The sequence below is a fragment of the Phyllobates terribilis genome, unplaced genomic scaffold (genome assembly GCF_046119375.1).
Source record: "Phyllobates terribilis strain yellow unplaced genomic scaffold, ASM4611937v1 Scaffold_5__5_contigs__length_657084704, whole genome shotgun sequence".
NCBI classification, from domain to species: domain Eukaryota; kingdom Metazoa; phylum Chordata; class Amphibia; order Anura; family Dendrobatidae; genus Phyllobates; species Phyllobates terribilis.
In genome coordinates, this window is record NW_027362765.1 from 245476240 (window position 1) to 245502865 (window position 26626).

The following is a 26626-nucleotide window of genomic DNA, read 5'->3' on the forward strand; positions in this document are numbered from 1 at the left end:
AAGTTTGCCTTGTGCCGTAACTGGCCAAGCCACCAAGACAATAACTCTTATCTGAAAGTTTTTTTCCCCCCAAACGTCTGTGTAATGCTTACATAATATACCCCTGAATGCTCATGGGCTATTCTTGTCCCAGGCGGCCTTTCGCACAGAACTCTCTTCTCTCCTTGACCCAATGGGAACCGGTAAAGAATCTCTCATCTTCATGAAAAAAAGACTAAGGAGGCTTGAGGCTCAATGGCTTCTGGCTGCTAGGAAGTTAGAGGCCAAGATTCAAGATACACCACATGAGCAGAAACAAGTATGAAAACTTTAAATTCTATTTACCCCATTTAATCTAGTTTCACGTCTACACATTTACTGTTTTTTTATTTAACCCAATGATCCGTTAAGCACTTTTTCTATGATATCTTGTTAGATTCTAGTCCATATTGGATTTTTGACAGAGGAGTCCGGTGATGTTTTCAGTCCTAGAGTGCTGAAAGGTGGACCGCTGGGGGAGATGGTGCAGTGGGCAGATGTTCTTGCAGCTCTGTACGTGTTGGGTCACAGTCTTAAAATAACAGTGTCTGTGAAGGAGTTGCAAAGGTGAGGATAGCAATGGTGCTGTGCTGTCAGTTTCTCCAGATATGAATTGAGCTCCCAGCTTGCTGTCTTGCTGGACGATTCGGAGTTAATTTGTTATTGATGCTGATTCGGTTTTTTTTTTTTGACTTTTCTTGACCATATTGAAGACACTCCTCTCTTCTGACGTTTTCTTCCTTGTAGTTACTTAGGTGTCCCTCCTGGAAGAGGAAATTGTCCACTAACAGAACCTCTAAGTTTTGATCTCATCTACACAGACTACCATGGCATGCAGCAGATGAAGCAGCACATGGGACTGTCCTTCAGGAAGTACAGGTGAGAAGATGAGTTTAATTAGAGGCCATGGACCCAGATATGTAATAAAGTTTGCAACTATATCTGGGGCTTCCAGGCTTTTTTAACCATGGACCTCCTACTGACATCTTGACATAAAATAGAGATATATGACCTCTTGTGGCATCATTTTGACTACTTGATGATTTACTTTGACTTTTGACTTGCCCCAGAGTTCCTCCAGCAAATATGCTCAAAACTGTGGTGACCCATAGTTTCCTATTGTGCTTTAATGTATATTGACACCACATAAATAAATAGATCCCTGCACCCCACACCGACATTTGGCCCCTTACAGAGGGTCCACACCATGAACACCCCCCTCCTGCAGGTGCCGTCTGCGTGTGGTGGACACATTTGGGACAGAGCCAGCGTATAACCATGAAGAGTATGCCACACTCCACGGCTACCGCACAAACTGGGGATACTGGAACCTGCACCCCAAACAGTTCATGACAATGTTCCGTGAGTTTGGGAAGAGAATTCTGGGGGGGTTTCAACTGAAGTGATCTGACATCTTGCAAAGCATGCTACGTGATTTCATATATATGGTATAAAAAAATATCCCAAAATGCTGTCATCACCTAGTAAATAAAGGGGAAGTATCACTTGATATAAGTTGCCCCATCATTTACTTACATTGACAGTTTCCTTCACTGTTGTCTAATATAGTTATTGCGATAGCTACAGAGGGTACCAGACATTCTGCCAAACCCCAAAATCATCTGATACCTGCAGATATATAATACAAGATGTCTATGCAGAACATCATATAACAATTAATATTGTAAATGGGTATTACAATAAGGGCAATCAATTTACAAAAAAATAAATTACCTTTTAATGAAACTTCCCCTTTGTTCTTCTCTTCGTGTGAGTGAGCCGCCATCTATGCCCCGTGGAGTTCATTTATCTTAACTTTATTAGGCACAAGCATTGTTTTTCATTATTAGAACTGACAGCAATTGGAAGAAAGCATTTACATTATCTAGTGTTCTGCTCTATATTAGTGTTAAATGGCATTTAAGGTGAAGCTCATTTGGAGTAATTGCAGGACAGGGAAGTGCGTGGTAGAGGTGTGATTTATGAAATAGCACATTCATTTATTGGCAAATCTGGTTGCATAAAGTGTTTACAACAAAATGTAGTTTTAAGAGTGGCTAATAAGGAATCGTATGACCTTAAAGAAACACTCCCACCAAAGTTTTTATCCTCTTAATATATTGCAGTCATCATATTATATAGCACTGTGTACTTACAATTGTTCATTTTGCCTTTCTACCCAGCTAATTCTTCTCTTTTCTCTGCTCTATGTAGAAACAGAAAGTCTCTCTTCCCTGCATTTTATCATTCCATTTTCCAACTCCTGACCCAGCTGCTCCCACCTCCCCTGCTAGGGACCTTTCCAGTGACTTAAGACTTATACAGAGAAAATTGACCTCCTGTTTCTACATAGAGCTTAGAAGGATTCAGCTAGTCAGTTTTTAATCATGTGATGTCATAGACCTTATGGAAAAGAGAACAATTAGCTGGGTAGAAGGTCAAAAGGAGCAATTGTAGGTACACAGTGCTATATAATATGATGACTACCATATATTAAGAGGATATTAATTTTCATGGGACTGCTTCTTTAATGATATGAGTTAAGTAAGTTATACCAAATGTTAATGTGGGCAAAGCATAATTAGGATTTGCTGAGCTGCACAGTATATTTTTGGAAGTTTTGAGTCAAATAGTGTATGTAAGTATATTATAGGGTTTAACATCTTCCCAAAAAGAAGATATGTAGGAATACCTATATGGGAAAAGTAGTTTACAATGGCAATTATGCCAATTTTTGGATGTAATCCATGGTTGTGGCAAGTACACCAGATGGGGTGCTGCTCTACTCTCTGATTACGGATAAGAACATACACAGCAAATGCCATAAAGCCAAAAACATGGCAAGCAATGTAATTTTCTACTGGATTATTTTAAATTGGTTGTTAATTGATTGCTTATTGTTGATGGATGATCTTTTTGCAAGTTTATTCTTCAGACAAATCATTATCCCCTAATCCTTGATAAATATATATGTCATGTAGAGTAGGAGCAATAAGTACTTACCGATTGACGTTTTCCCTGATTTCCAGCATTGCTCTGGTCCTTTTCTGGGCTGCATGAGCACTCCACTTCTTTGCCGGCTCACACCGGGACTACTGTGTAGGGCAATGCTACTTCCACCAATGTTAGACTATGGAGCCTCAGAACAGCTTACATTGTGAAAGCAACTTCTGGTCCACACATAAAACCTCTGTGTGAACCAGCCAGTCAGATTTGAAGTAATGTGACCCAGAAGAGGCCCAGAGCGACAGAGAGATGCTGGAAACAGGGGAAGACATTGATCAGCAAGTATTTAAATGCACCTACACTACATCACATGCATATTTAGAAAGGATTCGTGAATAAAATTTTACAAGAAGTGCTTCTTTAAAGGGCATCGTTAGTAGGATCATCCCTCTAAGGTCACGACCCCACTATCAGTATTTTTTCTCAGGAGTGGGAGCCAAAACCAGGTTAGGAACAATCAGAGAAAAGGTATAATAGAAACAAGTCACCAATTCTGCATAAATCACCCACTCCTGGTTTTGGGCATGTTGGTCATAGGAAGCTGAATAAAACGTTACCCTGATATCTGTGATCTGATGTCATATTTCAGAGAAATCTACAATTTCTTCTATGTAACTGAGCTGTTAAGATCTATTGGCAGGACACTGATCTCCCTGAGAATCTGCCTCTAGAGATTATGATGATTGATAAGAGGGCGTTACCAGTGTGATGTGTAATGGCCGCTCTTTGCTCTCCTGATCTCACTGCAGAGCTGTGTGTGATTATACCTGACACATCTGCAGCTTCCTCTCAGATTCAGCTTCCAGCTCATAGATAACCAGTGTTGCAATACAGCAGAGCTGTTAGAGCTGCAGCAAATGTGTTTGTAAGGAAACAAAGTTCAGTTCTACTGTCCTGTAATAGGTACGTGTCTGGTATTGGTAACGCCCCCTGTCATTTAAAATAAGCTCTGGAGGCAGATTCTTATGCAGATCAGTGTCCGGCCCATAAATCTGAACAGCTGATATACATAGTAATACAATGTCGATTTCTCTGGAATAAGAAATCAGATCACAGATGTCAAGGTATCACTTTTTTCAGCTTCCTATGACTTGAATGCCCATATACACGGCTTAGGAGGATTGATCCTACTGACAGATTCCCTCTAATAAAAATGTGCATTTGCAATCAATTTTGAGTGATCTATCAGAAAATCATTTCTAGCCTTTTCACTGCTGTGACTCAGTCTCCATGTATGTTCCTGCCCTAATAGCAGGGAAGTAAGCTCTCCCCACCAGACATCTTTATATGCTAATAGCAATTAGCCAGTGTATAACCATTAGTATTATGCCACACTCCATGTCTACTGTACAAACTGGAGATACTGGAATGAGCACTATAAAGAGTTTATGACAGTTCTGTAAGTTTGGAAAGAGAATTTTAGGAATATCCTTTTAGGATAACCTTTTATTTTCAAGGGGTTACAAAAAGAGCTAGCAACACCAGCCTTTGATTTATAGCAATAGTGGTCCACTACATCTGTCTGGAGCCAGGCTTTATGCAACATAACATACTTACTAATACAACAGGACTTTGTGTTATAAAGCTCAAGATGGCCGTATCAACACACTGCACTGTATGCTGCTCATTCTTGCAGCAGAGGTACAAGCAGTAGGATTGCCGGCAGTGTATAAAACTATGCAGGGACAAATATGCTTCAGATTCTATATTATCAACATTGCTCCTCCTATAGGTCTATGCATGATCACGGCAAAGCATGTAGGAATTTGTGTGAAGTGGTAAAATTTGCTTTAGGCATTTTACTTACCAGTTCGATAGACCTTGATGTATCAATCACTATGACTGTTGCAGCAATAGTTCCACTGCTCGATAGGTAATTTAGGGCACATATACGTATATAGTTAGGGTGTTATGTGCCTACAGTGCTCTTCTACAGCTGATGATTCAATCATGGAATCAGATGATCATGGCACTCCGGCATGGAGCTATTGGCACTGTTCCTGCATTTGTGGCACCCTGTGTTACTGCACGTCCATTTTGCTGAGTCTGCTTACCCTCTGTATTTGCTGCGTTCCTGCACCTCCATTGCTGCACTGCTCGATTACTTGTATTGGATAGCATTTCCATGCATCTATTTGCGTGACTGTGTCCCCTATAGCTTCCTATACGCAGTTTAGCTAGTGAGGCTTCTTGTAGCCATTTTTAGCTCTGTGTCATTGTTCTACAGCTCACACGCAGGATAATTCCTTTATGGGATTTGTAACTGATGAACTGAATGAAACTGAGCGCCAACAGGTGGCTCAGAACAAGGTCAGAAACATGGCTGTGGTGTATGGAAAGGAAGCTGCTATGTGGAAGGTAAACTATTTTCTGTCCCAACACCCTTACACATATTTTTCCATACATATCTGCTTCTCTGGTGTTTGTATATTAGACTCCTAAAATGTATGTATCATAATGTAAGCATAATTTGTAATTAGGATTATCTAAACATTCAGTTTAACCCCTTTAAAGTTAATGCCCAACTTTCCCAATGCTATTACTCCAAAGTTAGTCCCTGAAAAAATGTGCGAATGGTAACAGTGAATGCACGGCTTCCACAATGTCAAAAACTTTGGTTAGGGCTTTGCTTTTAAAGGGAATCTGTCACCGGGTTTTGCTAGCCCATCTGAGATCAGCATAATCCAGGGACAAAGACCCTGATTCCAATGATGTGTCACTTGCTGGGCTAATTGTTGCAGTTTTGATAAAACCACAGTTTTCTCTGCTGCAGATCTACCTGATCTCTCTGAATGCTGAGCTCTGTATAATCCTGCGCACACCACTGATTGGCAGCTTTCAGCATATGCACAGTGTACATAGAAAGCTGCTAAATAGTGGTGGTGGTGGTGGTGGTGGGGGGGTTATACAGAGCTCATGAATATGGAGGACTACAGGGCAGCAGGTTTATTAGTCGTCCAGTGATAATCTCCTGCTGATAAAACACTGATTGTCTTTCAAAGCTGATGCAAGCAGCCAAGTAAATTACTCTGCCAACACATCATGCTGCTCTCAGATAGCAAAACCCTGGTGACAGATTCTCTTTAAATGTAAGTCTACAGATAATGTGTCATCCTCATCCCATGTATATTCAAAGCAATTCTATGCTTTAACTTCATTTTACGCATTACTACACATGCTCAATATGAGATCTGAGAAAACTGTTCTTGACCCATGCTAGCATTTCCATCAAATCTGTCTTCTCCATTTTTTCCCCCAAAATTGCTAGTTTTGTAGGTTACTTACTCCTTTTTCTCTTTTTCCTATGAATTCTTCCCTGATGACATGGTACAGTTGCAGGTATGTGCTTATACGTATCTACATCCCTCTCGCATAATCACTTATCCATATTAAATTGAAATGTTGACATCTAGATCATTGGGTTGGTAACTAAACTGACAAAACAGCAAAAATTAAATACATTGCCTTATTCTCCATATGGAGCAGCAGATAGAAAGTGATCAGGAAAGGCTTCTAAAGGTGTCATTAAGATAGTATAATGAATCGTCATACCATAAGGAAATGTAACATGGGTGGAGGTCCCAGCAGCCTGTATATAGCCTGTATATAAAAGCCTGTATATAAAAATATTCAATAGAAAATCTGGAGGGGCTTCACTATGGATAATTGTTATAGAAAAAGAGTTTATATCTATAGAATATTTTTTGGAAAGTTATCCTAGATTCAAAACTTCCTTCACATCCGAAAAAATGTGAACATTTTTTAGCAGTTGTTTTTTTAATCCAAAGCTAGAAATGGATGTGCAAGAAGAAATAAAAGTCCTTTCTTTATATTTCTTATTCCATACCAGAGAGGTATCGCGTGACAAACAGGGATTGGTTTGTTTATTTCTTAGTATTTGCTCTTGTTGTATTTGCTGACTCTGGTTAATGTGACATCCTATGATTGTAGGGTAAAGAAAAGTTTCTGGCAGTACTACACAAGCACATGGAAGTGCATGGGACTGTTTATTTCGAGACCCAGAGACCCCCTGAAGTTCCTGCCTTTGTTAAAAACCATGGTTTGCTGCCACAGCAGGATCTCCAGCAGCTCCTGAAGAAGGCCAAGGTGAGAGATGTGTTGTAAGGGATTGACAGTCCTATTAGTTTACAGCTTTAGCAGTGAACTTGGATGGTGGTGTCTAATTGTAAAGTCTGAACACAAGTCTACCACAGTCACAGTACCTGATAGAAGTATTTGCTCCTATCCTGATTGTGTTAGACCTTTCCATAAGATTTAACATTAGACACAGATAAGGGGCTTAAACATAACCTACAACTTTTGGCCAGTTTCACTCAGTTGTGATATGGACACATTGTTGCATGGCCATAGGTCTAATGACCAGATCTGTTAGCATTGAAGGGATCTATGATTCTGTCCGTTGGAGTCATCAGACCTGCGGTTGGGTCGGGATTTGCACCTGTAGGATTGATGCACATATACGTCCTTATAATGCTTGTATAAAATTTGCCAATCAATGATTATCTGTTAAGTAAAAAAGTTGTCAATGACCAACTAGATCGTAGTTAACCTAGGAAAAGGGCAAACATTATTTCTTGACACTGTATTAGAGCAGTAAACAAAATCTGTCAGGAGCCATAAATACAGCTGGTTAAATAAGTATTTTTCTAAGTAAATATATTTCTAAAGGTGCTGTTGACATGAAATTCTCACCAGATGTCGGTAACAACCCATCCAATCCACACTGGCAAAGAAATCAAACCATAGATGTCCATAACTTAAGTTATGTGTAATAATGAGAAATCACACAGGGAAAAAGTATTGAAGAACACGCTTACTGAAATGTATTTAATACATCGCACAAAAGCCTTTGTTGGTAATTACAGCTTCAAGACATCTCCTGTATGGGGAAACTAGTCGCATGCATTGCTCAGGTGATATTTTGGTGCATTCTTCCACACAAACAATCTTGAAATCCAGAAGGTTCCGTGGGCTCCTTCTATGAACTCTGGGCTTTAATTCCTTCCATAAATTTTCTATTGGATTCAGGTCAGGTGACTGGCTGGACCATTTTAACAGCTTTATTTTCTTTCTCTGAAACCAATTGATAGTTTCTTTGGCTGTGTATTTGGGATCATTGTCTTGCTGAAATTTCCACCCTTGTTTCATCTTCATTGTCCTGAGAGATGCCAGCAGATTTTTATCAAGAATGTTTTGATACATTTTTCCATTCATCCTTCCTTCAGTTATATGAAGTTTGCCAGTGCCTTATGTGACATGCAGAAGTAGTGCTGTTGCTTTAAAAGCATCCAGCAACTAGAGGAGTTAACACAGTCACAGGAGAGGGGGAGTGTTTTAGCAGAGTCCCAGGGGGATTGTGGGGAAGTTGTTTACTGTCTGGCCGGAGCCGAAGAGAAAGGTGGCTTATGATCTGTATCTCACAGAAGGCAAGGGAACAGAATTCAGGTCAGGAGGGAAGTTAAACAAAGGTCAGTTAGACTCCCTGAGCTAACAGTGTGGAGTATTATTGGCCAGGAAGATAAGGACTGTAAGGAAGCCTGTCATAGAGATCATCTCCCTTATCAAACCCTTTCCTCACTCCATCTCCATGCATGAAAAAGAATGCTGTGTATTATTGAGTCCTTGTGAAGGAAAAGCCTGTGGTTGTGTATGTGACACGCAACTTGGGCCGTGGGGTACTCAGTAGCCGGGCCTGTCGGTGCTGGGGGTGTCACGGTCGCGGTGACCCGGTACGTGACCCAGGGCAGTCAATAAAAGGGGATTAGTAAAAGAAGAATAAAGTTTTTATATATATTGTTCGTGACGCCACCTGTGTTATGCGGCTATATGGAGCCGCCGCTGCGGTGCAGCTCCTCTGGAGCTGATGGTGACGCAGCAGAGTTGGTTCAGCTCTCCACAGGCAGAGCTTAGCTCCAGGGCAGGATATAGTGATACTATAGGGTAGATGTGGTTGGTGCGGTGTAATGAGGTGATGGCGCAGATAATGAACAATCCAGAACTTAATGGCGGTTTCCTCTTATCTTTACTTGCGGTTGTGAAGCAGACCGGGGCACGGGTACTAGTTGGTAGTAGAGGTCCGGTCGGCCTGGAAGCAAGTTGGAGACCCACCTCACCAGGTAAAGTTGTAGGCCTTCCCTCTGCGCTAATCTCTTTGGCCCTGCTGCTTGTAGCTATGCTGGGGCCCTCGTCCCTGAGTAAAACGTCTGTTCCTCACCCGTATGGCAGGCAGCTTGGGCCTTCTTGGAGTGTCGCTCCCATGTGGCGGTGCTGGGCCCTATGGTGCTGCTGAGCCTCCTGGCGTCTGATGGGGCCAGGAGACTTGCAGTCTCCGGCCCTCCGGTTTCTGCTGCTGGGCCTTCAGTGCCCCACAACCTCGGACTCTGGTGTCCGGTTCTTCTGCGCTTCCCTCTGGCGTGAGCTGACTCACAGCTCCACTCCCCTGATCCTTCATCGTCGCTGTCCTGTCTTCAACTCCTCTCTACCAACTCTTACTAACCCCGCCTCCAGATTCCAGTTGTCAATGGGAGGAGCTCCCCTTTCTGGTCTGAAGCCAGGAAAGTGTTGTACGCTAGTGAACCTGATTAGGGGACCCCTCCTTGCTTCCAGGCATAGCATCACCCCTTGTGAGGGAGGCAATGCCACTGTGGCAGCCGGACCCCTGGGCTGCCACATATGCATTAAAACTGTACTGTGCTACCGGATAATAGACTGTTTACTGCTGTGCTGCAAAGTAGACTGTACTATTATTACTGGAGCCTGTTGCTGAAAGAGACATTTGCATTGCACTGGCCGTGCCTCATTAAATGTTACTGTTCTACCTTTTATGAAGACTCTTGTCAGATGTGTCTGGTCAGCAACTCAATCTATCGTGTGCCTAAGAGAAGCTGCAGCCTATGGTCGCCCTGAGTAACGGTTCCCCCAGGATTCCAACAAATTCATGTAACCGGTCTCGCCCCTATCTGAACTTAGGCAGCGTGCGTGTAATATTTATGCTAAAAAACAGCCCCACACCATGACGTTCACACTTCCATACTTCAGTGTTGGTATGGTGTTTTTGGGGTGATATGCAGTGACTTTTGGCCTCCAAACATGGTATGTATTATGTTATCCAAAGAATTAAATTTTGTTCTCATGTGACCAGACAATATTCTCCCAGTATTTTACAGGCTTTTCTAACTGTTGTTGAGCAAACATTAAATGCCCTTGAACATGCTTTTTGCTCTCCAATGAAGTCTTGCGTGATGAGCGTGCATGCAGGAAATGAGGTTGAGTGAGTTACTTATAGTGCTCTTTGAAACAATTGTACTTGCTGATTCCAGGTCTTTCTGTAGCTCTCCTCAGGTGGTCCTCGGCTCTTGGAAAACTCTATTGATACGTCTTTTCACTCCTCTGTCTGAAACCCTGCAGGGAACATCTTGTCGTGGTCAGATTATGGTGAAATTATGTTCTTTCCATTTATGGATTATGACCCCAACAGTGCTCACTGGAACCTTCAGTTGTTTAGAAATTCGTCTGTAACCAATGCCATTAGCATGTTTTGCAACAATAAAGTTGCAAAGGTTTTGAGACAGCTCATTGGTTTTACCCATCATGAGATGTTTCTTGTATGGCACCTTGGTAATGAGACACCTTTTATATGCCATCAGTTGAACCAGCTGATATTATTTTTCACTAAGTGGCAGGATTGCTTTCTAATTACCAATAGATTTCATTTGGTTGTCGTGATTTTCCATGCCTTTTTGCACCTCTCTTTCTTCATGTGTTCAATACTTTTTCCCTGTGTCATTTCTCATTATTACACATAACTTAATTTATGGACATCTATGGTTTGATTTCTTTGCCTGTGTGGATTGGATTGGTCGTTACCAACAACTGGTGAGGATTTCATGTAAATAGCACCTTTAGAAATATAATTACTCAGAAAATTGGTGACATGTTTAATACTTATTTCTTAGTTTTGATAAAATCACTGATTTATTAGCAGGAGATTATCACTAGAGGACTAGTAGACCTGCTGACTAGTAGTCCATCATATTCATGGGCTCTGTATTACCCCGCCCCCACCACTGATTGGCAGCTTTCTGTATAACCTGTACGTGGTCAATCAGTAGTAGGGGAGGGGTTATACAGAACTCAGCATTCAGATAAAACAGTGATTTTATCAAAATGACAGCAATACTCTTGTATTGTTCTCCTCTCATAAAGGGTAGCAAAAATCTGGTGACAGATTACCTTTAAAGAAATTCATTATTCTATTTGAAAGAATTTATGGAACATTCTCATTTTCTCTGTGTTTCATTTCTTTACTCATTTAAGATTTCTGTTTGCTTAGAGTGGCTGAAAACATGCTTATTTGCACTTGGAGTCTCAAAGCCTGTACAGGTGACAGCCAAAGAGATGGACAACTCAATAATAACATATGTTCAGCCCTAATAGTTTGATAAAATGCACCAAATGTAGGTAGAGTGTATTAAGCTGCAGTTTGGACGGTTTAGCTTGCAAATGAATGCCTAGATTAGATACAATTGTAACAAACTCAGCTGTGAGCAAAACTAGATCTTTGGATGTAAAGAAAAATATCTCTATTTACTGACAGCAAGCACACATATACACATAAACCTGGGAGGACTAATGTGTATTTTTTCAGATAGAACATAAACCCATCTTAGTCTATGGGAGTTTTCACACGTCCAACTTTTTTGTGGATTATTGGTTTGATTTCAATACCAAACTCGAAGTGAAGTGAAGTGAAGTGAATGGGACCACAAAAAGACAGACAGTACACCGCTGCCTGTTATTAACTAAGGATTGTTCAGATGAACATATATTCAATCTGTGTGGTACTGTATGTGCCCCAGATCGCACATGGAGAGCACACTAACTCATAGCCAGTATGGTTGTTATGTCACAGCATGTACTATTCTGGTCCATTTCGCATACGGATATCACTCGAATGCAAAAATCGGACATCTGAATGAGCCTTAAAGGAGGAAAATAAAAAGATTGAACTCATAAAAATCTACCCTGTAAGATCAAGGTTTTCCCCTCGTCTAAGGATCTGCCAGATCCCATCGTGTCTTTGGCTAGCTAAAGTCCTACAGAATTATTATTTAATGGGAAGTAAAAGAAAGTATTAAAAACAGACAGGCGACAGACTCGCTTTAAAGCTAAAATGCCCCAGTGCCATGCACGAAAGCTGGCGCATTCTGTGTATCAACATAGCCACAGAAATTGATGGAAGAGCTTCTCTGATCTATAGGTTTTTAGAGACAGAGGCCATTTACACAATACGTACACAAGGGACAATCAAGCAATTATTTCCTTGGACCTAATGACACATTGACATTAATGTTGATAGATTCGTTTGTGGAGGATGTATTCAGAATTAAATTATATGCTTATACTCTCCATTATTCTGACAAATCAGTGCCTCATTACTTCTGATTAATGAGCCAGGTCACTTTATAGTAAATGTACACATTCTGATACAGAATGAACTTCAGGTCATTGTGTTTGTGAACATTGTTACTGCCCATCCCAATTGGAAATGACCTTTCCTATATCTGGGCCACCACATAATTTAATAATGACCTCCATTTGTGGTATTAGTTATGTACCTAGTCCTACCTGGTATACATAGCCATAGATATTAGATGCTTTGCTATCTTTTTTTTGTTTAACCCCATCACCCCCCAACCTGTTTTCACCTTCTTGACCAGACCAATTTTTTCACTTCTGACCAGTGTCAGGTAACAACTCTGGAATGCTTCAAGGGATCCCACGACTATGAGATTACGTTCTCATGACATTGTGCTTTATAATAGTGGTATAATTTCTTTGATATGATTTGCGTTGAAAAAAATCAGAAATTTGGCGAAAATGTTGAAAATGTTGCAATTTTCAAACTTTTAATTTTTTTGCCCTTAAATCAGAGAGATATGTCACACAAAATAGTTAATAAATAAGATTTCCCACATGTCTACTTTACATCTGCTCAATTTTTGAAACATATTTTTTTTTTGTTAGGAAATTAGAAGGGTTAAAAGTTGACCAGCGATTTCTCATTTTTACAACAAAATTTACAAAACTATTTTTTTTAGGGACCACATCACATTTGAAGTGACTTTGAGGAGCCTATATGACAGAAAATACCCAAAAGTGACACCATTCTAAAAACTACACCCCTCAATGTGCGCTCAAAACCACATTCAAGAAGTTTATTAACCCTTCAGGTACTTCACAGGAATTTTTGGAATGTGGAAAGAAAAATTAACATTTAACTTTTTTCACAAAAATGTTCTTTTAGTCCCAATTTTTTTATTTTCACAAGGGTAACAGGAGAAAATGCACCATACTATTTGTTGAGCAATTTCTCCTGAGTTCGCCCATACCCAATATGTGGAGCAAAACTACTGTTTGGGCGCACGGCAGGGCTTAAAAGGGAAGCAGCGCCATTTGACTTTTTGAATGCAAAATTTTATGGAATCTTTAGTGGACGCAATATCAGAGCCCCAGATGTGCCTAAAGAGTGAAAACCCCCACAAAATGACCCCATTTTGTAAAGTAGACCCCTTGAGGAATTTATTTAGATGTGTAGTGAGCACCTTGAATCCAAAAGGTGTTTCACTGAATTTTACAATGTTGATCTGTGAAAATGAAAAAAATACATTTTTTCCACAAAAATGTTGTTTTAGCCCCAATTTTTTTTTATTTACACAAGGATAGCTGGAGAAAATGGAACCCAAAATTTGTTGTACAATTTCTCCTGAGTACGCCGATACCCCATATGTGGTCAAAAACTACTTTTGAGGCACAGTGCAAGGCTCAGAAGGGAAGAAGTGTCATATTGGAGTTCAGATTTTGCTGGACTGGTTTGAGGTTGCCATGACCCACTAGGAGAGCCTCTGAGGTGCGAGAACAGCAGAACCCCATATAAGTGATCTCATTTTACAAACTACACCTTTCAATGAATTTATCTAGGGGTGCCGTGATCATATTGACATCACAGGTGTGTCACAGCATTTTATACCATTGGGCAGTGAATAAAAAATAATTACATTTTTACCACCAAAATTTAGTTTTAGCCCCAGATTTTTCATTTTCACACTGAGAAATGGGTAAAAATGGCACCAACATTTGTCCCACAATTTCTGCTGAATGTAGAAATAGCACTTATGTGGCTATACAGTACTGCCATAGCAATCCCCTCTCAAGTGACCTCATTTTGGAACCGACGTCGGCGGTTGCGTGACCTGTCACATGACTCAATGACGTCATTGCAGGTCCTTTCACACCACCACGACCCATACAACAGACCAGACGGAGCGGAGAAAATACCGGGGAACATGGGAAGGTAAGTATAATCTTTATTTTTTCTTTTTTACCATTTTTATTCTTTTTTTTTTAACTATTACATGGTCACACTATATAAATCCATGCTGGTTGCATGGATTTATATAGTGTGACCAAGTTGTCAAGCACTTTTCCTAGTGATGCTAAAATCGCTTGGAAAAGCGCTTGATAACCCGCATGCAGAAATGCATGCAAAGACGCTTCTACCTGGCAGGAAAAACGCATGTAAAATCCGCATACATTTTTCCTGCCAGGGAGAAGCGGAAAAATATGCAGCATTTCAGCATAGTGGGCACATAGCCTTACATCGGGGTTTCCATCTAAATCTCTGAGTTACGTCATGTTTCAGATGAAACCCCTGAGGGATCCATTCACTATAATGAGGCAGCAGAGTTACTCTGGACTCTATCTGGCCTCTGTTCAGCAGTGTCCTTCTTTTCAAAGGTCTACAAAACTATGGTGGACTGCGTTTTTATGCACACCTAAAAAGACGGACACCGCCAGACCATAGGCCAGACGAGTCCACAGTGCCTCTATTTGCCTCATTATAGGGAATCTTCCGCGGGGGGTTCCATCTGAATCACGTATTTCAGAGATTTTCACGGAAACCCCGGTGTAAGTGCTCAGCGTAGAGCGCAGATTAAATGTGCGCCGAACCATACTGCGATCTTTGGGAGGCTGAATGAAGAAATCAACAGCAGGTGAAGAATTGGTTTTATTTATTTTTTATGCTGTTCCTCGTGCGGTTTAAGTGATTAGACAACTTTATTATTCGAGTCGTTGCGATTACAGCGATACCAGATTTATATTGAGTTGTTATTTTTAGCTGCTATAACACACTGAAAAACGCCTTTTATTGTAAAAACAAATTTGATAGCTAGAATTTTTCTATATTTTGTCCAACAGAGTCATGTGAGCGCTTGTTTTGTGCGGGACGAGTTGACGTTTTTATTGGTACCATTTTTGGGCATATTACATTTTTTGATTGCTTTCTATTCCGATTTTTGGGAGACAGAATGAACAAAAAACAGCAATTCAGGAATTGTTTTTTTTTTTTCTTTATGCCATTCCGCGTGTAGTAAAACACTAAGGCTATGTGCCCACAATGCAGAAATGCTCCGGATTTTTCCTAAGCGTTTCTGCATCTCCATGGCAGAAAAAACGCATGCGGATTGTACATGCGTTTTCCTGCCAGGGACAAGCGGATGTAAAGACACTTTTATTGTAAAAACAAGTTTTTGCATCTCCATATTATAAACAAAAACTAGCAATTCAGGAATTGTTTTCTTTTTTTTTATGCCTTTCTACATGTGGTAAAAGTGATTAGGCAGCTTTATTCTTCAGGTCAGTACGATTACAGTGATACCACATTTATATAGTTTTTTTATGTTTTGGCGCTTTTACACAATAAAAACTATTTTATAGAAAAAATAATTATTTTTGCATCGCTTTATTCTGAGAGCTGTAATTTTTTTATTTTTCCGCTGACAGAGCTGTATAGTGGCTTGTTTTTTTGCGGGACAAGATGACGTTTTCAGTGGTACCATTTTTATTTGCATTCGTCTTTTTGATCGCGTTTATTACACTTTTTGTTCAGAGGTATGATGATAAAGCATCGTTTTTTGCCTTATTTTTCATTTATTTTTTTACGGTGTTCACTGAAGGGGTTAATTAGTGGGACAGTTTTCTAGGTCGGATCATTACAGACATGGTAATACCAAATATGTGTACTTTTTTTTTTTTTTTTTTTACGCAAGTAAATGTATTTATTGGATTAATATTTTTTCATTTTTTTATTCTTTATTTTGTGATTTTTTTTTTTGTTTTATATTTTTGTAATTTTTATTCAATTTGTTTTTAACTTTTTACCTTTTCCCAGGATGGGACATCAACTTTCCCTGCCCTGATCACTGATCTAATACTTAAATCGGCATCTTACTGGAAGGAAGGAGGCATGTCAGCTCCTGCTCTGAGGAGGAGCTCACAGGCCACCTTCTCTGAAGGACCCTAGAGGACCCCGCGGCCATCTTGGGACCCGAGGTCACCATGGAGACCATCAGCAAAACATGATCTCAATCACGTTGTGCTGATGAGAGCAGAGAGGGAGTTCACTCCCTCTGCGATGCTCCTCTATGTAGCTGTCACTATTGACAGCGGCATCAGAGGGGTTAAACGCCTGCGATCGGTGCTAGTGACGCGCCCCTGGGCCTGTGCTGAGTAGCGTTGCGCACGCGGGGGCCTACCCGGAGCCGGATCTGAGAGGGGTAGTAGTTTCGTGGCGGTGACCCGGTCCGTGCCCAGGGAGTCAAACTGAGCGGCAGTATTTAGCAGTAGATGTTAGAATGTTCGACTACGCCACCCGTTGAATGCGGTCATGAGACCGCCGCTGCAGGACAGACCGCTGAGGCCGGTGATACGGTTGTGCAGCGGGGATGGTATAACCCCCAACGGGAGGGGTATGGCCTCAGGGCAGCGGACGTGGATGATGAAACACTCAGAGACGGTGCGGTGTAGTTCAGGGTCTTTACTGGTGGCAAAGGTAGACCCTCCCGGAGTACTGGCTAGCGATCGGGGCCTGGTCAGTCCGTGAGCAGATGGAATCTCCCCTGGCCAGGTGGAGTTGTAGGCCTCCCCAACTAATCGTACTCTTCCGGCTACCTTGCTAGAGGCTGATAAAAGTAGCCCACGTCCCTGAGTGTACCGTGTGGTGCTCACCCATATGGCCGGTGACTCGGGGCCTTCTGGTAGCTTCCGCTCCACGACGGCGGTGCTGGTCCCTTGCGTGTGACCGTGCCTTCGGGTTTCTTGGCCAGAGGACCTGAAATCCCCTGCCGGGCGGTTTCTGCTGCTGGGTAAGGATTAGTCCCCACAGCCTCGGACTCCGGGTCCGGTCAGAACTCTTCAATCAGGGCGAGCTCTACAGCTTCCAGCCCCTGACTCCTTTTAGCACTGCTCCCACTGAGCTCCTGATCTTTCTTTCCTATAGCCGCTCCTCTCCAGACTAGACTATGTCTACATCTGGGACTCCTCTTCTTCTTCTTCTCCTCTAACCCTGCCTCAGCCCTAGTTTTATATAGGGGAAGTTCTTCCCCTCCCAGGACTGGGCAGGAGGTGTGGCATGCATAGGATTCCTGACCAGGAGACCACATTCCCCCCTAGTAAAATTTAGTACTCCGGGACTAAACATATTTTTGTAAACATAACAAGTATAAACAGAAACAGCATAATAAAGAAAAACACATTAGGATGGTCACGGCGTGTCCGCAACCGGGTGCAGTTTTTGAAGAAAACAAGGGTGTCCATTTCACCAAGGAACAGGGAGCCGTAACCAGGTAGGGGTCTGTCCTGCCCCGAGTCCTTAACAGTCTTTAGTCCATTCCTGGGTTACGCTCCAAACATATGTACAAAGGATTCCGGATAATCCCTAAACGACACCTATAAAATAACTAAAAATACACAATTATTTACAGGCAACAATAAACAGGTAAATACAAATAAACAGTCTAAACACTTAGATCCTCCAACGTACGGGCAACTGGCCTCTAGTGGCTCTAGTGGACCTACGGAGCTGACTGACTGGTCCTGAGCTACGGGGTGTAGGAGCTGTCAAAGATAAACTGGGCAGCTGTCTACGGGCTCTTTGGCTCACTAGGGGTACGGCAGGCTCACTATAAGCAGAGGGTTGATCCTCCTGGTCTGCTTGTGTGGGGTCTTCTGCCTCCTGGACCGGCTGCTCTTCCAGCTCTACCTGTTTCTCCGTAGGCACTTGGGATGCTGGTTGGAGGAAGGTGAGGACGGGTACCACAACAGCGCCATTGACTTGAGTCCAAGACCGAGGGAAGTCTCCGAGCACAGTACTGACCATATCTTCCCTTTCCTCTGCGGGTCGAGGGTCTTCTTGTTCTTCTTCAGGGTTCCGTAGCTGTTCGGGACACTTCTTCAGGTGATCTCGGGATACAATGGCTGTGGTTTCTCCTCCATCCTTACTGATTGTGCAGACTTTCGGGTTCTCATGGCTTGAGGGCAGTACGGTGTACGGGTCCTTCTCCCACTGGTCGTCCAACTTGTGGAGCCGTCTCTTCCTCTTCAAGACCTGCTCTCCAGGTACCAGGGGAACAGCGGGAGCATACTGGTTGTAAGTCTTCTCCTGTCTTTCTCTAGCTTGACAGAGACTTCGCTCCACGCTCTCCTGTACTTTCCGGTACTGCTGCTGCCTCTCTGTGTCCCAGTCTGCTTCTGGTGAAGTGTCCTCGGATGTCAGGACTCCCATATCCAGGTCAACAGGCAGCTTACCAGGTCTTGCTCTCATTAGGTAAGCCGGGGTACAGTTGGTAGAACCTACCGGGATGTGGTTGTATAGGTCCACCAGATCAGGCAGTTTCTCAGGCCACAGATTGCGTTCTTCCAGGGGCAATGTTTTCAGAAGGTCTATCACCACCTGGTTCATTTTCTCACAGAGTCCATTGGTTTGCGGATGATAGGGTGTTGTTCTTATCTTCCGGCAGCCATACAGAGTGCAGAACTCCTGGAAGACTTCCGCTTCAAAGGCAGGTCCTTGGTCCGTCAGCACCTGCTCTGGGTATCCGTGTGGACGGCAGAAGTGCTGCTGGAAGGCTCTAGCTGCTGTTTGAGCCATTATATCCTTGACCGGGACCACCACCAGGAACCGGGAGTAATGATCTACGATTGTGAGGGCGTAGACATACCCAGATCTGCTTGGAGCCAGTTTCACATGGTCCAGGGCTACCAGTTCCAGTGGCTGTCGGGTGATGATGGGCTGCAAGGGAGTCTTCTGGCTGGCACGGTCCTTCCTTCTTAGGTGGCACGGTCCACAGTCTCTGCACCACCTCTCGATGGTTCCCCTCATGCCTACCCAGTGGAACCGCCCGCGCAGCAGGAACTCCAGCTTCTTCCACCCGAAGTGCCCAGCTCCGTCGTGGTATGCCTCCAGTACCATAGCCGCGTCTCTTCTTGGCACCACTACTTGCCAGATCAGTTCATGCGTCCGGGAGTTAACCATTCTGCGGCACAACTTCCCCTTGTAAAGGAACAGTCGACTCTTCTCAATCCACAGTTGCTTGGCCTCCTCCGGAGCGTCTTGGTCAAGGCGGGCATCTGGCTGAGTCAGCATCTCCTTCACCAGTCGGACAGCGGGGTCACTGTCTTGCGTTTCCGCCCAGTTGTAATGAGGTAAGGGATTGAACGTAGCGGATTGCTTACTCCTTACACGGTGGGAATACTGGATAGTCCCATGACGGTGGAACGCGGGGAGTTCAACTTCTTCCAATTCCTCTGGATCTTCCCCTACGTCCGGTAGGTTTGGCATTCTGGACAGGGCATCCGCGTTGGTATTGGAGCGTCCTGCCCGGTATTTGATCGTGAACTCATAGTTGGACAGGCGGGCCATCCACCTCTGCTCCAGGGCACCGAGTCTTGCCGTATCCAGGTGTGTCAACGGGTTGTTATCCGTGTACACGGTGAACCGGGAAGAGGCGAGGTAGTGCTTAAAGCGTTCGGTGACTGCCCACACCACTGCCAGGAATTCTAACTTGAATGAGCTGTAATTCTCAGGGTTTCTTTCGGTGGGTCGCAGTTTTCGGCTGGCGTAAGCAATTACCCGTTCCTTCCCCTGCTGGATCTGGGACAGTACGGCTCCTAGCCCGATGTTACTTGCGTCGGTGTAGAGGATAAAGGGCTGGCTGTAATCCGGGTACGCCAGGATTTCATCCCCCGTGAGGGCCATCTTCAGCTGGTGGAAGGACTCTTCTTCCAGCTTCTCCCATCTGAAGGGCGGCTTCTGGTTCTTGGCCTTCCTGGACTGGCCTATCAGGAGGTCCTGCATAGGAGCTGCCTTTTTGGTGAAACCGGGAATGAATCTTCGGTAGTAGCCTACCAACCCGAGGAACTGCCGCACTTCCTTTACGCTGGAGGGGCTTGGCCATTCCTTAATTGCGGTGATCTTATCAGGGTCGGGAGCCACTCCGTCAGCACTCACCACGTGTCCCAGGTACTGCACCCTTGGTTTCAGGAGGTGACACTTGGAGGGTTTCACCTTTAGGCCGTAGTTTGCCAGGGCTTCGAACACTTCTGCCAGGTGTTTAAGGTGGTCCTCGTAGGTCTTGGAGTAGACGATGACATCGTCCAGGTATAATAGGACCGTCTCGAAGTTTCGGTGTCCCAGACAGCATTCCATCAACCGTTGGAAGGTTCCTGGTGCGTTGCAGAGTCCGAACGGCATGCAGGTAAACTCGCTAAGTCCCATCGGGGTGGTGAATGCGGTCTTCTCCCGGTCCGCCTCTGCTACAGGAACCTGCCAGTACCCGCTAGTGAGATCCAAAGTAGAGAAGAAGTTAGCAGATTTTAAAGCAGCCAAAGACTCCTCTATCCTTGGTAAGGGGTACGCATCTTTGTGTGTGATACGGTTGATTTTCCGGTAATCTACACACATTCTCATGGTGTTGTCTTTCTTTTTAACCAAGACTAGTGGAGCTGCCCAGGGGCTACAGCTATCCCTGATTACCCCAGCCTCCTTCATGTCTCTAAGCATCCTCTTGGCGTGTTGGTAGTGTGCAGGGGGTACGGGTCGGTATCTCTCCTTTATGGGAGGATGGTCTCCCGTGGGGATGTGGTGTTCTACCCCCTTTACTCGCCCGAAGTCTAACGGGTGTTTACTAAACACTCTCTCGTACTCTTGAACCACCCGATAGACTCCCTGTTTCTGGTGTGAGGGAGTGGAGTCAGTACCCAAATGTAGTTGCTGACACCAGTCCTCTATTGTTTTCTTAGAGCCGTTACCTTCCTCTGGTTGAGATGGAGGCAAGGGTTCCACGGACTGTACAGAATTTTGATTGATGGTATACAATTTGGCTAGCGTAGCATACCGGGGCAGGTACACTTCCCTTTTCCCGATGTTTATTATGCGAACGGGCACCCTCCCATGGCGTACATCAACCACCCCCCGTGCTGTCAAAATCGTGGGCCTACTGTCTGAGTAGACGGGTTCTACCATTGCTTGGTAGTCTCTACCTCTTAGACCAATAGCTGCCCGGCACCAAATCATCATTTCACTTTTTGGGGGCATGGCAATAGGGAAAGGGTCACACATTCTCACGCTTCCAATCTCACCACCGGAGAGTTCCACCTGTTGCCGTCGCATCAGTGCCCGGATCTCTTTTTGGAGCACTCGCTGCTGGCCGGAGCTGGCGTTCTTGGCAACCTGCTGTAAAATGAAAATCACCTCTGCAAGACAATTTTCAATCACATTAGTTCCTAGCGTTATCTTTGGGTGACTCTCGCGCTTGTCAATGTCTACAATGATCAGTCCCTGTGCTGCCAGTTCGACTCTACCGATTTTAATGGTCATCTCTTTGAATCCGATCTGTGGCACGGGTTGACCATTGCTGGCGATGATACTCAAGTCGTCGTCAGGGTAGCGGGTTATATCCGAGTCATTCCAGTACTGCTTGAAGAGCACGTACGGGATGGTGGTGACCTGTGACCCGGTGTCAAGTAGGGCACTCATAGGAATGCCATCCAGTACCACAGGCAAGACTGGACGTCCTCCCACATATTTGTCACGCCAGTTCGATGGGCCTGATGATCTTATGCCTGGGGGTTGGCCCTCTACCCCAGGTTGTGCCAGTTTAAAGGACAGTACCTTGCCATATGTCCGGGTTGATTGCAGCGGCGGCAGATGGGTTGTCCGTCCTCGTTGTATCGGTCGCTGGGTCTTCCTCTGGCCGGTGGGGTCCTCCTTGGTCGACGCCACGGGATGTCCTCCGGTCCGGATGCCAGCTGGATCTTCCCTGGAGCAGCAACCTGTAAAGACTGCACAGTTCGGGTTAGCGCAGCTACGCTTTTAGCTAGCTCTTGGACCTGATGGTGCAGGTCTGGAGCCGGGTCATTGTTCAAAGCCTGCGCATCAGCTCCCACAGGCCCTGCCGACAAGGGCGCCGCCTCCTGGTGGTAATCGGTAGTAGCGCGCCTGTATGTCACAACGCCACCCGGTGCCGGTTCTCGGAGCACCCGGATGGCTCTGTCCTTGAACTGTGCAAAGTCCAGATGAGGATCCTGTAAGGCCATTGCCCGCAACTGGGTTCGGTGGGCATTGCAATATAGTCCCTCTATAAATTGTTCGGTCAACAGCCTGTCCTCGTTTCCCACGCCGTCAGGGTCGGTCTGCTTAATGGCTCTCAGGGCCTCTTGTAGGTTTAGTGCATAGTTCCTTATATTCTCATGTGCTCGCTGTTTGCACCCGTAGAATCTAAGCTTAATCTCAGCTGAGGTGCGGGTATCAAAGGTGTCCTTCAGCCGGGTTAATATCCCTTCGACAGTCCTCCTCCCAGGTGGCCAGGACTTTACCTCCCTTTGGGCTGCCCCGGTTAGTTGGGCCACCAGGATGCTCACTTTTTGCTCTTCTGTGAGGGGGTACACCTGGAAGAGGCTATCCAGCTTTTCTCTAAAGTCATTCAGGGTATGTGACTCCCCTGAGTACTGGGGTAGCCAGGCTGCCCCCGGGATATAGGGCATAGTGAAAGGCATGACCGCAGCAGCGGTGGCGCTGGCGGTGGCTGCGGCAGTGAAGCTCTCCTCCGTATCCGACATCTTCCTCCCCCCTAGTGGACCGTGGCCTACCTTGCGATGATCCTCTTCCGTAGGCCGCGGCTCCGCAGTGGATCGTCAGGGTCGAGGACCTTCCGTCGCGCTCCTATGACGTCGGCGTCTGCTGGGCTCCTTCCAGGACCTTACGCAACGTCCGGACGTGAGGCGGGGCTTCAGTTCTCACGGGCTTTTCGGAGTCCACGCCCCTCTTCTTCCCGCGCGGCGCCTTCAAGATGGCGTCCAACGGCGGGAAAACTCCACGGATGGCGGGAAGAAGGCAGAAGATGGCGTCCAACGGCGGGAAAACTCCACGGATGGCGGGAAGAAGGTAGAAGATGGCGTCGGATGGCGGGAATCTTCACCACAGGTAAGTTTAAAAGTCTCTTTTTCAGGCACGCAGTACCCGGTGGTTGCGGGCACGAAATCCTGCCGACTACGCCAAAGTTGACGCGCCCCTGGGCCTGTGCTGAGTAGCGTTGCGCACGCGGGGGCCTACCCGGAGCCGGATCTGAGAGGGGTAGTAGTTTCGTGGCGGTGACCCGGTCCGTGCCCAGGGAGTCAAACTGAGCGGCAGTATTTAGCAGTAGATGTTAGAATGTTCGACTACGCCACCCGTTGAATGCGGTCATGAGACCGCCGCTGCAGGACAGACCGCTGAGGCCGGTGATACGGTTGTGCAGCGGGGATGGTATAACCCCCAACGGGAGGGGTATGGCCTCAGGGCAGCGGATGTGGATGATGAAACACTCAGAGACGGTGCGGTGTAGTTCAGGGTCTTTACTGGTGGCAAAGGTAGACCCTCCCGGAGTACTGGCTAGCGATCGGGGCCTGGTCAGTCCGTGAGCAGATGGAATCTCCCCTGGCCAGGTGGAGTTGTAGGCCTCCCCAACTAATCGTACTCTTCTGGCTACCTTGCTAGAGGCTGATAAAAGTAGCCCACGTCCCTGAGTGTACCGTGTGGTGCTCACCCGTATGGCCGGTGACTCGGGGCCTTCTGGTAGCTTCCGCTCCACGACGGCGGTGCTGGTCCCTTGCGTGTGACCGTGCCTTCGGGTTTCTTGGCCAGAGGACCTGAAATCCCCTGCCGGGCGGTTTCTGCTGCTGGGTAAGGATTAGTCCCCACAGCCTCGGACTCCGGGTCCGGTCAGAACTCTTCAATCAGGGTGAGCTCTACAGCTTCCAGCCCCTGACTCCTTTTAGCACTGCTCCCACTGAGCTCCTGATCTTTCTTTCCTATAGCCGCTCCTCTCCAGACTAGACTATGTCTACATCTGGGACTCCTCTTCTTCTTCTCCTCTAACCCTGCCTCAGCCCTAGTTTTATATAGGGGAAGTTCTTCCCCTCCCAGGACTGGGCAGGAGGTGTGGCATGCATAGGATTCCTGACCAGGAGACCTCCCACCTGCTCTCAGACGTAATATTGCTATTACTGTGGAAACCAGACCCCTGGGGTGCCACACTAGCACCGATCGTGGGCGTTGTTGCAGGGTTTCAGCTCTCATATAGAGCTGACACCTACACTCGATCGTGTCGGCGCCCGCATGATTGCAGTATATATATGGCAGTTTGCAGGAACGCAGCTCCCGCAGTGCCTTGTATATATGGTGCATGTCGGGAAGGGGTTAAAGAGTAACTGTCATTTTAATTTTTATTTCATAAATCAGTAATACAGATGAAAATAAGAAATTTTCTAATATATCTTAGCAGAGAAATTTGCTCCTTCCTCCCCTTGAACTGATCATTAATTTTCAAAATTCTCAATTCCCGGGTAAAATCTGTATTCAGTGTAGACAAATTTTTACATTAGAATGATAGATGCAGTTGCTACTGCTGAGATTCTATGTACAGGGGAGGGGAGGATAGGGAAGCTAGAGGCAGAGCTTCTCTCTCTTCTTTCTCTCTTCCATCAAGATAGGAGATGACAGCTACTACTGATAAGATTCTATCTCAATAATGTAAAACTCTGTCTTCACTGAATACGGATTTTACCTGTAAATTGAGAATTTTGAAAACAAATGATCGCCCTGGAGGAGAAAGAAGCAGATTTTTATGACAAGATATATTACAAAGCTTCTTCTTTTCACATATACTATTGATTTTTTAAATAAAATTTATTTTTTATACAGTTGCTCTTTAAGCTTTTTATGTTGTTCACTGTGTGATGACTGACAAATCCGACACATCATTATAGATGTCCATTAAGTCATGAAGCCAATTATTTTATAGGCTTATGCATATTTTCAGAGTGGTGGACCAGTTGCAACTTGCAGATGTAGGAAGCGCCAAAAAAACATGACATAGGTCATCTGTATTAAACGGTTGGGAGTCCAAAATCAAGCACCCCCGTAGATCAGCTGCTAGAAGCACCAGCAGCAGCCAGATGTAAATGTTGAATGTAGCTGCACTGCACAGCTCCATTCAATGTAGCAGGCACTGTAGAGTACTGTAGATCAGCTCCTATTCAAGATAACAGGAGCAGATCTACAGTACCCAGCAGCTGCCACTACACATTGATAGGAGATGTGCAGTACAGGTCTGTTCAAAAGAAGCGGAGATACTACACAATTGTAGACAGGGAACTGGTCCCAACTTTTTTGAGATGTTGCTTCCATCCATTTTTTTTTAATGAAATTAAAAAATGTCTAATATTCACCTTATGATCTGTGTTCCATGTTCTGTTGTGAAAAAAATACGCTTATAAGAGATTTATAAGTCATTGTATTCTTGTTTCCTTTACATTTTACACAATGTAATTTGGGTTGTATGAAATAGATTGCCATTCATGTAAATGGTCAGCAAGTAATACAGTACTATATTTCCCTTGCAGCTGTTGCAGCTAAAATACCTGGCAGGCCTCAACCCAACAAAGTAGGCTGTTTGCCAAGCGGGTGCTGGGAGGGGAACTTAGAGTAGTCAGTTGCAACCCAACTCTACAAAATGTACCACCACAAACTTTTGATCAATCCTTATCCTGCACAAAATATAAAAAAGATCTGCAAAATTACTTTAACCTAAATAAAACACAATATAGCAAATCACATTTAGGAAGACTATGCAGAGAACAAAACATGAATTATTTTGTTTTAATGTAATTGTGTATATTTTATGTTATACTGGTATACATAGTTGTGAACTGTAATTTAACATAAATTGCAAATATTTTTTCCTATTTGAATATTTTATGTGGGATAACAAAACTGTGCTATGGTAATTTTTCTCTCATGTATCTGCTGATTTAGCAAGTCTGGATTGTAATTTCTTTTTTCCTTTTAGATTTGTTCTATTAAGTATGAAGTTATTTCATAAATGTTAAGTTTTATGCCAGGCTGGTTATGTTCCATGATGTTAATATTTTATACTTTTACAGAGCGGCAGAGGAAAGTTAGAATTATATTATTTAGCATTGTATTGGTATGTTTAATATCTGCAATGCAATGGTGAATAGGGATGGCCAGTAAATGAGTTCAGCTCTCTGAGTTGGCATTGGGAGGGTGGGTACTTCACCATAACATAGGCAGTGCCATATGGCAAATGCTGATTGTTAACTATTAAAGGAGATGTTTGGGATTATATTTTTTTGTCCAATCGGTTTCCAGTTGTAGAAAATAACAAACAGAGCTATAACCACC

General features: G+C 44.4%; 1 protein-coding gene across 1 annotated transcript in view; it reads left to right on the forward strand.

Annotated features, from left to right (window-relative positions):
• Positions 1-26626, forward strand: part of MGAT5B (alpha-1,6-mannosylglycoprotein 6-beta-N-acetylglucosaminyltransferase B) — a 145929-nt gene that overhangs the window by 81524 nt on the left and 37779 nt on the right. The window contains exons 8-14 of the mRNA XM_073683975.1: positions 134-298; positions 416-585; positions 766-897; positions 1247-1380; positions 5252-5382; positions 6358-6363; positions 6976-7131. Coding sequence (XP_073540076.1) covers positions 134-298; positions 416-585; positions 766-897; positions 1247-1380; positions 5252-5382; positions 6358-6363; positions 6976-7131 — 894 coding nt within the window. The remainder of the gene's footprint in view (positions 1-133; positions 299-415; positions 586-765; positions 898-1246; positions 1381-5251; positions 5383-6357; positions 6364-6975; positions 7132-26626) is intronic.